Consider the following 12285-nt stretch of genomic DNA (forward strand, 5'->3'; position numbering starts at 1 on the left):
TTATTTCACGTGGTAACTTTTGATAATACCTTCTGGAAATCCCAGTATGCAAAATCCACATGTTCCCTTTTATCTAGCTTTGTTTGTTAGTTCCTCAAAAAAAAATTCAAGCAGATTAGTTCAACAGCATTTTCCATTAAGCAAAACCATGTTGAATCTGATTTCTAAGTATCCTGCTATAATCACCTCGATAATGGATTCTAGCAGTTTCCCTATGACTAGCTGGTCTACAGTTTCCTTCTTCCTATTTCCCCCCCCCCGCTTTCTGAATGAAGGTGTTATGTTTGTTGGGGGTCAGCCACCTCAGTCAGCTGGATAGTGGTTTGCAATGCAGAATGACATCAACAGCACTGGTTCAGTTCCCACAATGACTGACTCACCACGAAGGTCCTACCTTCTCAAGCATGTACCTCTCCCAAGGTATGGTGACCCTCACGTGAAACCCCCCTCACCTCACCCCACCCCACCCCACCAATCATCTCTCTGTCACTCTGAAAGAGCAGCCCTTTGGCCCTCTGGGGCTATGATGGCTTTACTTACATCTGTTATTTTCCAATGCACTCTTTCAGAATCCAACAGATGTGAGGATTTTTAACCAATGTTTGGACTACCTCTGCGCCTGTTTCTTTTAAGACACACAAATGCAGGCCAACTGATCCTGGGGGCTCATCCGTCTAAAGGTCCAGTAGTTTGCCTGGATCATGGTGACTGCTCGGAGTTTCTCCCTGTCTTTTACTACTTGCTTTTCCTTTTGTAGGATGATTTCTTAAATCTACACAATTTGTGGGTTGTGATTTAGGGTCTTATTTTGTGTATACTGGTCAGTCATTGTTAACTTGGAAGAAGGACTCAAGCATACACATTTTTAATACTGACCTGCAACCAATGACTGGTTTGCTTCTAATTCAGCAGCATGCATTTTTAACTTGTGGCATCAAAAAGACTTACTGTTCCTTGCCAATGAAAAAAAGTAGGGAGGGAGTTTCCTGAGAAATTTACCCCTCGTACTCCACACTCAAAAGTTTTCCATGAATGAGTTTGAGGTTCAATTTTGTCAATAATAATATCAATGTCATAAGCTTCTAATACAATAGACAATAGGTGCAGGAGTAGGCCATTCTGCCCTTCGAGCCAACACCACCATTCATTATGATCATGGCTGATCATCCTCAATCAGTATCCTGTTCCTGCCTTATCCCCATAACCCTTGATTCCACTTTCCTTAAGAGCTCTATCCAACTCTTTCTTGAAAAATACTAAAGGAAGTCATTCATTGAATGGTCCTAATGTCACTTAAAAGGATAGCAAATTTCTAAGATTAAATGCGGACCTCTGCCTGATTTGTTTGTTCTGATCTCAATTTACGGTTTGCACTCAAGTATACTTTTTGAGTCAATTGCATTTTGTTTCTTGAAACCTCGCAATGTGATGAAAACCAAACTTTCACTGTCATTTTCACCTGAACGTTGTTCAGAATTCTGACAGCATGGTGAAATGGAGCAAACATTTTTGGCAGTTAAAGGTGCGTAGACAGGAAGAAAACATTGTCTAAATGCACCATGATAGGCATATGTGCTAAATGTCTTTCACGTCATTTGCAAGACTGAGATGTACTTTTCATTGTTGGTATAAAACATGCAGACAGATGCAAATTGTAATCATAAACTTATAATATGTTTTATAATTGGTTTTAACCTTAAGTGATTACCAGGGAGGTATAATCTGTTAGATGCATTTGAAGATGGAAATTGAGCTGATTTGGCCTTTTCCAAATTGACAAGTATTACATATGATTGTGTTGTTTTATTTTTAATTGTAAAACTTTTGTTTATCTGGATAGATCTAAACAGCAATGGCTACATTAATGACTCGGAACTCCGTGATCTTTTCCGTGAAGCCAATTTTTCATTGCCTGGCTTCAGAATACGAGAAATCATTGAAAATCTCATGATTGAAGGAGACAAAAACAAAGATCGCAAGATCAGCTTTGAGGAGTTTGTTTCTGTAAGTGTCCTTGTGCTATGAGCTCAGTCTACGTAGAAATCTGTTGTAGCCCAGAACTTAGCTTGCTCGTTGGCCCCACATTCCTAACTTACTGTGTCCTTCATGTTAGACATTAATTAATCCAGCAGTGACTGACCCCACAGTATCTGTAAAACAAGTGCAGAGTTAAGATTCCATTCTTAACAACTTAGCAACTATTAATTGCTCTTGCTTAGCATTTTGTTTTGGAATGCTTGTGCTCAGCCGCAGAGCGATGCAATTCATCTGGTTATCTGCAGGTCCTGAAGTAAAAGTGTGGGATCCTTGTTCGCATGATTTATTCAGTCAGCATCATGTGCTGTAAATATGCTAGCAAGCCCAGTAAATGAAAACAATTTTGCATTCCTTTTCCTTATCCTTTTTTTTCATGAATCCAACAGCATAAGGGGCAGCATGATGGCTCAATGGTTAGCACTGCTGCCTCACAGCACCAGGGGCCTAGATTCAATTCCAGCAACTGTCTGTGTGGAGTTTGCACATTCTCCCTGTGACTGTGTGGGTTTTCTCCGGGTGCTCCGGTTTCCTCCCACAGTCCAAAGATGTATGGGACAGGTGAATTGGCCATTCTAAATTGCCCATTGTGTTAGGTGCATTAGTCAGAGGGGAATGGGTCTGGGTGGGTTACTCTTCGGAGGGTCGGTGTGGACTTGTTGGGCCGAAGGGCCTGTTTCCACACTGTAGAGCATCTAATCAAAACTTTAAATGCGCAGTAACTGAAGCTGAAAAATTGAATTGAGAAAAGCGTGAAAAATCATGGGGTATTAAACTGCTAACCTGTATTACTCAATGTTATTTTTTAAAGTGAATTTTAATATTTTATGTGATCTCTTCACTTATACTTGTCATTTTTATTAAACCCTCTTTTGTTTTGGTTTCTGGGTGCATAGTAAGTCCTATTTTTTTCTTTCTCAGCAATTTCTGCATGTTTGTGGTTCATGATGGGTCTGCTTTAAGCAGTACTTGCATGATTTACCTCTAGTTCCAACATGTCTATGGAATGTGTGGATTGTGCTGGGTTGCAAAGCAAATGGATTATCAGATTGTTTTATGTTTGTGATTGTTGAGGAATTCTCCTCTTGTTTTATTTCATGGACATTGTTATATTCTTTTAGTTTCTCCTGCCTGATGGAAAGATAGTCAAAGTCTCTCTCAAACTTGATATAATACTCGTCAGTCAGAGGAGCAGTGCCAGACACATTGAATTGTCACCCCTTGGACAGAGTCTGATACTGCACTGCTTATATATTCTGGATTTGCTCAGGCCAAAACTTTGCATGTTGGGCCCAAATTCTGGTGCATATTCATTTACAGTCAGAATGTGCTGAGGTTGCTCATTTAAACCCTTCCCTGTGCCCCCCCCCCCAAAAAAAAAGAGGCAGTAGCTTCAAGGGAGGGGATGTTGGAGAGCAGGCTGGGCTGCTTTGTTGCAGAGTTTAGGTGGAGAGTGGAAGGGGGTGATCAGCTGTCCAGCTGAGGCTAGAATCGGTTCTGTTCCTCCCCCTGACCCTCCTGGTTCCACATCCACATTAATGATGACAGTCCCTATTGATTCCATGGAATCTCAGCGCAGCCAGGAAAACAAGCCCCTTTATCAAAGGGGCCTGGAAAGTGTACAGTTTGACAAATTTTGGGGTATCTCAAGCAAATCAGCTTCGTGGACCTTACAGTTTCTGTTTTTCTACCCCACAGTTCAGATGCTGTACTGTCCAAGTTGGAGACTGAAGTGTTTTTACATATGCAGTTTCAGTGTTCAGTAACACACAAAAAAGCACGCTTGAAGACTGCTGTGACCATAGAAAAGTAGAATCATGAAATGGATAAAGTTGATTCAGCTCAGTGTGTTCATGCTGGCTCTCTGTTAAAGCAAGTCAGCTAGCCCCACTCCCAAACCTTTTATTTTGTGACTTTCCAAATGTTTTTTTTTAGCTGATAATTATCGGATTCTTTTCAGAAGGCCTTTATTGAAGCTGCTTCCTTTGCACTCTTGGGCAGTGCATTCCAGATCATAACCATTTGCTCCATAAAAGTCTGTTTCCTCATGTTGTTGCTGAGTCTTTTCCCAATCACTTATAAATCTGCACTTTATTCCTCTGCCAAAATCAAATGTTTTGTTCTATCTACTCTGTGTATGCACAGACTGCTTATCCAATGTTTATAGTATATTCAGATTTTGTCGATGCTTAAACATGTTGTGAAAACGTTATGAGGAAAATCAGTGATTCCTGGGTGTGCTGTTGACCTCTGAGAGGAAAGGTTGAACAGTTAGTGCCTTTATCCACTGGAGTTTTTGAAGAATGGAAAGCGATCTAACTGGAACATGTAAAATTCTGAGGGACCTTGATAAGGCTCAAAGGGCTGAGTTGCTCAATTCCTGTGTCCAATAATGAAAGAGGTGGACTAGAACTAGACAAACAAAAATAGAAGTTACTGGAAAAGCTCAGCAGGTCTGGCAGCATCGTGGAGAGAAATCAGTTAACATTGTGGTTAAAGTGACCCTTCCTCAGAACTGAGGACCAAAAAAGGACAGTTTAAAAATAGGTCGTCCACTTAAGTCACAAGAAGAGAAATCCTTTCTTTGGAACTTTCTCTTCCCCAGAGAGCAGGCTGGCAGCAGGGTCTTGCGATATTTCTAACCCTGAGTTAAATATATTTTTGACTAACACGTGGCTCAGTGATTAGCACCACTGCCTCCCAGCGCCAGGGACCCGGGTTCAATTTCCGCCTCGGACAACTGTCTGTGTGGAGTTTGCACATTCTCCCCGTGTCTGTGTGGGTTTCCTCCGGGTGCTCCGGTTTCGTCCCACAGTCCAAAGATGTGCAGCTTAGGTGAATTGGCCATGCTAAATTGCCCATAATGTTAGGTGGATTAGTCAGGGGTAAATATATTCTGGATTTGTGGTGCTGGAAGAGCACAGCAGTTCAGGCAGCATCCGAGGAGCAATAAAATCGACATTTCGAGCAAAAGCCCTTCATCAGGATGAAGGGTTTTTCCTGATGAAGGGCTTTTGCCCGAAACGTCGATTTCGAAGCTCCTCGGCTGCTGCCTGAACTGCTGTGCTCTTCCAGCACCACAAATCCAGAATCTGGTTTCCAGCATCTGCAGTCATTGTTTTTACCCAGGGGTAAATATAGGTTGGTTTCTCTTCGGAGGGTCGGTGTGGGCTTGTTGGGCCGAAGGGCCTCTTTCCACACTGTAGGTAATCTAATCTAATCTAATCTAAATACCGGGTGAAGCTAACTGATGATGTGTTGGAATGTGGCATTAAGGTCACAGACAGAACAGCCATTTCTTGTTGAATGGAGGGGAATGACTTGGGGGTGGGGTGATGGGGAATGGCACATTCCTGTTCTAGTTTGTAAATCTTTTGAAACAGTTTAACCAGTTGGTCGAATTTCCCTTCTGCTGGGTTTGTGGTGGTGTAGGCGGTTTCCCTGTGTTATGACTGCTGTTTCCCAGCAGGAGTTTCAAGGTTAAAGAGTTTAAGTCAGCAGCAACTATTTTGTCATGAATTCTGCCCTCTGGTTTTCTTTTCAAGTTATTTAAGCCCAGAATGCCTCATGAAATGTTTCTCAAGATACTTAAAAAGCTGGAGAACCCTCTTGAGGTGACTTTTATTGGAGATATTAATTATCAGTTTAGACCTCATTTAAGTATTTGTTGCATTTTTTCACAACTTTTCTTGTTTGCTCTTCATTCATGGAATGAGGACATTGCTGACCAGGCAGTATTTATTGTCCATCCTGAACTGCCCAGTTAAGAGTCAACCACATTGCTGTGGGTCTGGGGTCACATGTAGGCCAGACCGGCTAAGGACAGTGGTTTCCTTCTTTGAAGGATATTAGATGTTTTTTTTCCCCCAACAATTGACAATGGGTCATCATTTAGACTCTTTAATTCCAGATATTTATTGAATTCAAATTCCACCATCTGCTGTGGCAAGACTCTAACCCGGACCTCCCAGAACATTCTCTGGGTCTCTAACTTGGGCCATCGCCTCCCGATTTGCTGTAAAGTAAGATCTGGCGGCTTGATGCTCTCCCACTTTTCAAGTAACTGAAGTGCTCTCAAAGCTTAGGAGGCACCTTGTAACTGAATGATTTGGTTTTAATGTCTTTGGCTTTCAGTTAGAAGCATTCCTCTATCAGGACTAGCGACAATGTTGTATCTTACATCATTCATTCCCACATATCCTGGTTCACACGCCAGCATCGGCTTAGAAATGGAGGAAATTTGGCAATTTCCTTGCCATGGTGACTGTAGGAGGAATTTGGGGCACCACTTGCTGGGACTGTGTCAATTAATGTCTTAAAGTAGAGTTTCTTTCTAATTCTTAACAATGTGTCTTCTCAGATGGCTCAAGAACAAATTAGCTTGAGTGGTTTCAAAGCGGTTTCTCAAGAGTATAGATTTGTTGAAAAACCATATAAGCAATTTAATGCTAAGTAGGCAAAGGAGATAATTGAATTGGAAGTCAAATATGAAATTTCTGAAGTAAAGCAAGCACCTCAACCTATAAGTATTATTAGAGCAAAGTAACAGGACCCCCTCCTGTACTTGACAATGACGATGAGTGATAAAAAGAGGGAAAGATGTTCTATCTTACAACACGCCCATGAAATTCCCTTGAACATGATATGAAAAAGTGTTTCCTGCTATTTCATACTCTATTCCTAGTTAGCCCTTCCTAAGCCAGATCTAAAGCTAGTTTATCAGTGAGTACCATTATGTTTGCACTACTTTGCTGAACTTTCTTAGGAAATTTTGATATTGATATTTCAGTGAAGCTTTCAGGCAGCCACTGTTGGTAACTTGTCACAAAGGTAGTCCTTTTTTTCAAACCTGTTCCTTGGCTCAAGGAGACACTGTCCTTGAATTTTTTCAGAGGGGCAATAAACTGGGTGGGGCTATGATCAGTCTGGTTTGGTAGAGAGGTGAAAAGGATTTTGAGGCGTTTTGTTTTTATGTAAACAGATGAGACTTCAGGCCAAAGTGGTCATGTTTTAGAAGCGACCTGTATAAGGAAAGGGGAGTGGTCAGCTATTTAGCTGAGCTGAGCTGAACTGTTTTAGTTCAGTCTTGAACCAGCTGGAGGTTCAAAAGGGAGCTGTGTGGAAACTCTCTCTCTTTTCTGCCCTTCAACTTCAACCTGTAAGCATGTGTTCCTTATACTGGGTTTGAAAGGGAGTTTGCTTATTGGGACTGTTGTGTTTATTTGGAACAGCATAATTAAGTCTAGCTGGGTAGGTTGAGTTCTGTAGGGGTTCTTTATTCTGTTCTTTGTGTTTCATTGGTTAATTTTGTGAATAAAGTTTTTGTCTGTTTTAAAATCTAGTAGTCAACCTAGCTCTCTTAGTCTGGGTAATTTTCACTGTACACTTACCGAAACAAATTGAAAAGTTAGGTGTAGGGCTGCCTGCTTAAGAATGTTTTGAGTGGTCTGGCCTAATCCATAACAAACTGCCTTCTCCCCGAATCAGTTGTACGTTGGATGAAAGTCAACAAGCAGCTCATGAAAGTATGCTCAAAAATATTCAGGAACTTAGTCCGGAAAAGCTGGGGCGGGTGATTGCTCAAAATAATTACTGAGGATTCTAGCGGCCTTTCCTTTAATGAGGTCATAAATTTAAAACTGTTGCTGCAGACATGATCACGGTGGACTAATCAGTGGTTGCCATTTGAGATGTGCAGAGCTAGAAATTATCTCATCAGCTACCAAAATGAAGTTCCTGTGCCAGACGTCAATAGGCAAATCTGTGTTCATTAGAATGATCAACTCTATCAGGCAGTTAATGAGGGGTGAGCTATTTTCTAGTTTTTAAGCTGAAAATGATGGATAGTTTTCATTACAGGGTAACTCCTCAATTTCCCATGTTGAACAAATCTGCCAGTTTTTGCCCACTCACTTGTCCTGCCAATGTCCCTGTGATACTTTCCCTTCCTATTTACTTGGCTTATTGTGCCTCCCTGGTTTGGCGTAATTATTCTCTTTATTCCTTCATTTAAGTTATTGATAAACATGTTTAAAAGTGGAACTCAGTTACATATCTTTCGGGAATACCACAAGTCCAATCCTACCAATCAGCTCTGACTGGGAGAGTGGTAACAGCAGGATAATGTACAGTGTGCCAGGTCATGTGAGACTTGGGATGACTAACCCAAAGGGAAAACACAATCTGATAACTGGAAGATGAGAATTTTATACAGATCTGACCTTACATTAAACTTGATCCAGGTAGAATATGGTGTTTGCCTTTGTTTGCTCATTTAATTAGCATCGGAGGCTGAGGGGTGGCATTATAGAGGTTTGTAAAATCACGAGGGGCGTGGATAGGATAAATAGACCAAGTCTTTTCCCTGGGGTGGGGGAGTCCAGAACGAGAGGGCATAGGTTTAGGGTGAGTAGGGGAGATATAAAAGGGACCTAAGGGGCAACTTTTTCAGAGAGTGGTGTGAGTATGGACTGAGCTGCTAGAGAAAGTGGTAGAGGCTAGTACAATTACAGAATTTAAAAGGCACCAAGATGGGTGTAGGGATAGGAAGGGTTTAGTGAGATATGGACTAAGTGTTGGCAAATGGGACTAGATTAGGTTATTATATCTGGTTGGTATGGATGAGTTGGACTGAAGGGTCTGTTTCCATGCTGTACATCTCTATGACTCTAGCAGTGCACACTTTCTTGCAAATGACATTTTATTGGAAAGAAGGTGGGTATGCCCAGCATTGTCATAGAGTCCTACAGCATGGAGCCAGGCCCTTTGGTCCAAACTGGTCCATGCAGACCAAAATGTCTATCCATGCTAACCCCATTTCCCTGCACTTGGCCCATATCCATCAAAACCTTTCCTATCCATGTATTTGTCTGAATGCCTTTTAAATGTTTTTAATGTACCCACCTCAACCACTTCCGCCTGTAGCTTATTCCATATGCGTACCACCCTTTGTGTAAAAAAAAAATGCCCCTCAGATACCCTTTTTTGTTCTTTCCCCTCTCACCTTTAAACTGATGCCCTCCAGTCCTCAATTCCCCAACCCTGGGAAAAACAGTGCATTCACCCTATCCATGCGCCTCATGATCTTCTACACCTCTATAAAGGACCCCCTCAATCTCCTACCCTCTAAAGAAAAAAATCACATCACAAATTCTATCAAAACTCTGAGTGGTGTATAAGTAGTTTTGTTCTGGGAGTGAGTAGTGAGTATCAAATTCATTCCTTGCAAAATTTCCCAGTTGAGATTGATGGTCAAAGCAGGACAGCACAATGTTTTAAAATGGTAGTCTGAGTTCAGTGACCATCAAGGGGTGATGTCAAGGTTCGGTGTTTAAGAAAGGGAAGGGTGCCGTAGTTTGGCAGTGTTGGAAAAGTGTGTCAAAAGGGTAACTGTGCACAGTGTCTTGATTTTCAGCAGTGCTAGATTCAATGAAATGAAGAAATATTGAGCTGTCGGGTAAACCAGTGGGTGGAGTAGTTGAGAGCATGAATTTGCCTTCTGATCCACAAAGATGTGCTCTAGAATGAACAGTTCCATTCGACAAGAAGATACCCCACTGAAGGATCAAGAAACACACAACTTTCTTTTTTACATTTCATTGGAATTTCCTGAAATAAGACTCTGAATTCTGGGAAAATTGCACTCAACATCACATTAATATCCAAGCTTTATTTCACTATTCATGTGAGTTATCATTCTCTGCTTGTAACAGATTTAATAAGGACGTGGATGCCATTGCAGGTACTCAAAACGCATTGATGTGGTGGTGCACAAATTTAAGATACATCTCACCTTTAATTTCAGCACAGAGCTTTCTTTGTCAAGTCTTGTATGTACACAGGCTATTTAACGTGCATGAATGCTTTGGTTAATACATCAGACCAAGATGAAGTCACACAAAATGCATTAGAAATAGGAAGTATGTAAATGTCAGTCCCCCTCACGTTTGTTTTACTGCAGTTAAGATGTTTTCAGTTGTGCATCCATTGCTGTGTAATATTTACAAAAATGTGCTTCCAAAGTGTGTTTGTTCTACTGTTGATTTACACGCATCTGCTCGAGATTTGGTGCACCATTGAATCATCATCATCAGAGCCACAAAAATCTTTGAAAGGCTTTTGTCTCTTGAGGTTGTGCATGCCTTTGTGGTCATTGAGATAGTCGGTGAAAGAGTGGTTTTACTGACAAGGTGATTAATGATTGGATAAATGTGGAAGACTTTAGCCTTCAGTTCAGAAGTTTGATGCTGACTAAAGCGAATTAAAACAACAGGCACTGAATCGTTTTCCTATCACCTTATTACGTTAAGCATAGATCAGCCAAGTAGGGTGAAAATATCCTGTCGTTGACATGTGTTGATTATTACACTGTAATATTAAATGGCATGTTACAGTATAATTGTGCATATGACATGAAATATTTTAAAGTGGATGTGAGGCCAATGAGAGGCTCATGTAACTCTTTGATTCACAGATTGTTCAAGATTTGAAAAATAGCCATGTTGCTAAAACGTTCAGACTGGCCATCAACAGGAGAGAAGGGATCTGTGCCATTGGTGGAACATCTCTTCAGTCCAGTGAAGGAACCCAACATTCTTATTCAGGTATCCTCTACTCCATTGCATCACTATTCATGTGTAATGTGACTGGAGTTTTTTTTTCTCACTGCGCAATCCACACCTTAGGAATGACTCAAAAATGTTTTCTTGCAAGTGTTTACAAATGTGAATAACTTGACATGTTCAAAATCCCATTGTTTTCCCTATTTATCACCTTTATTTTGGTTAGTATTATTTTACCCTCTGTTACATTGATAAGTGCATGCTGCTAGTTCTGAAAAAGGGTCACCTGACTTGAAATGTTAACTCTGCTTTCTTTCCCCAGATGCTGAGTTTCTCCAGCAATTTGTTTCTTTTTTCAGATTTTCAGCATCCGCAAGTTCTTTGCTTTATTTCAGTGCACGATGCTATTGCATTGACCCACTCTCTTAATTGTAAACAGTTGCTTAAATATGTTCAGGTACGGGGCGTTAATTAGCAGCTGTTAAAGAGGCACTCAATCCAACAAGGATTTTGTGGTCCACCGATGATATTGCTATCTCTGGGCCAGAAACTCTGAGATCAACCCCACCTGCCCCGGAATTGTCAACTTCTCAAAGTATTGGCTCCAGTCTTATCCTTCAACTAACTTTCTGGAATATAACCATTAGTTAACCTAAAGAATTTGGGTATTATTCCTCGTTCTTTCTGCTACATTTAATTTCGGTAAAAGCTTAGTTTAGACTTAGCTTTCAGTTCTCCCTGTTAAAACTATACGCAAGAATTGTATGATTCCAAAAGAAAACTTGTCTTTTTGGGAATAAAGGTGATGACGACAAATACTCCATGTGCGACACCAGGCTTTTTAAAGGGCAGCATTGAAGTGGCTATTCCTGGATTGGCTCTTTGTCTATTCACTTATATGTAATGGTTGACCTGTCCAAGTATTTAGAAAAAATAATTCCAAAAGTAAGTAAGCTGATGTTCTGTGGTTTATTTATTCATTCTGTGCCCAATCTTTGATGCAGCTATCCTATTACTCTGACCATTGTTTTTGAATCTGCTGCTGCCATCTTTTTCGGATACTCACTCCAGATCCTAGCTCATTGTGAAAATCTTTCTCCTCATCTTGCCTCAGTGTCTTATTGTAAATTATCTTAACGCCAATTGTTGTTCTCCCCTCTCTTGAAAACCATTCTTCCTCCTTTTTGTATCAAATTGTTTCATGATTTTGCACAAATCTTGAATCTTTCCTTGACCTGCTGTACATTGAATTGAAGAACCCAACATCTTTTGTCTCTTTAAGGAACTAAAGTCCCTCAGCTCTGATAGCTTTACGGTATATCTCTGAGATATGCAGGAAATGTAACCACTAAAGTTAAAAACAACCAGCTGCTCTCTAAAGGAACAGGGAGTTATTGAGCTGTTTCTATGTTTTCTCCTTGCCTTCTGTCTTTGTTAGTCTTGTGCACTGTTATGAAATTACAGTGCTAGAAGAAAATGGACGCGTAATATATATAAATGATTTCTTTGTCTCACTCAACTGTGTTTGAAATCCAACCAAGTGATGGAATGAAGATAAACTACCCTGCCTTTCCGAAATCTGTTTGAACATAAACTGCAGCTTTTCTTGTAGCTAAACCCTTACTGTTGTTTATTTGAGTTAGAAGGCGAGATATTGCAATATATATGGAAGCTGAATAACAGTGAAGCA

The 12285-nt window shown here is 40.7% G+C and overlaps 1 protein-coding gene across 4 annotated transcripts in view; it reads left to right on the forward strand.

Moving 5' to 3' along the window:
* pls3 (plastin 3 (T isoform)) overlaps positions 1-12285 on the forward strand; it is a 118356-nt gene that overhangs the window by 57964 nt on the left and 48107 nt on the right. For all 4 annotated transcript variants that reach the window (XM_072594779.1, XM_072594782.1, XM_072594781.1 and 1 more), the window contains exons 3-4: positions 1841-2004; positions 10508-10637. In XM_072594779.1, the coding sequence (XP_072450880.1) occupies positions 1841-2004; positions 10508-10637 (294 nt within the window). The remainder of the gene's footprint in view (positions 1-1840; positions 2005-10507; positions 10638-12285) is intronic.

The sequence above is a fragment of the Chiloscyllium punctatum genome, chromosome 25 (genome assembly GCF_047496795.1).
Source record: "Chiloscyllium punctatum isolate Juve2018m chromosome 25, sChiPun1.3, whole genome shotgun sequence".
NCBI classification, from domain to species: Eukaryota; Metazoa; Chordata; class Chondrichthyes; order Orectolobiformes; family Hemiscylliidae; genus Chiloscyllium; species Chiloscyllium punctatum.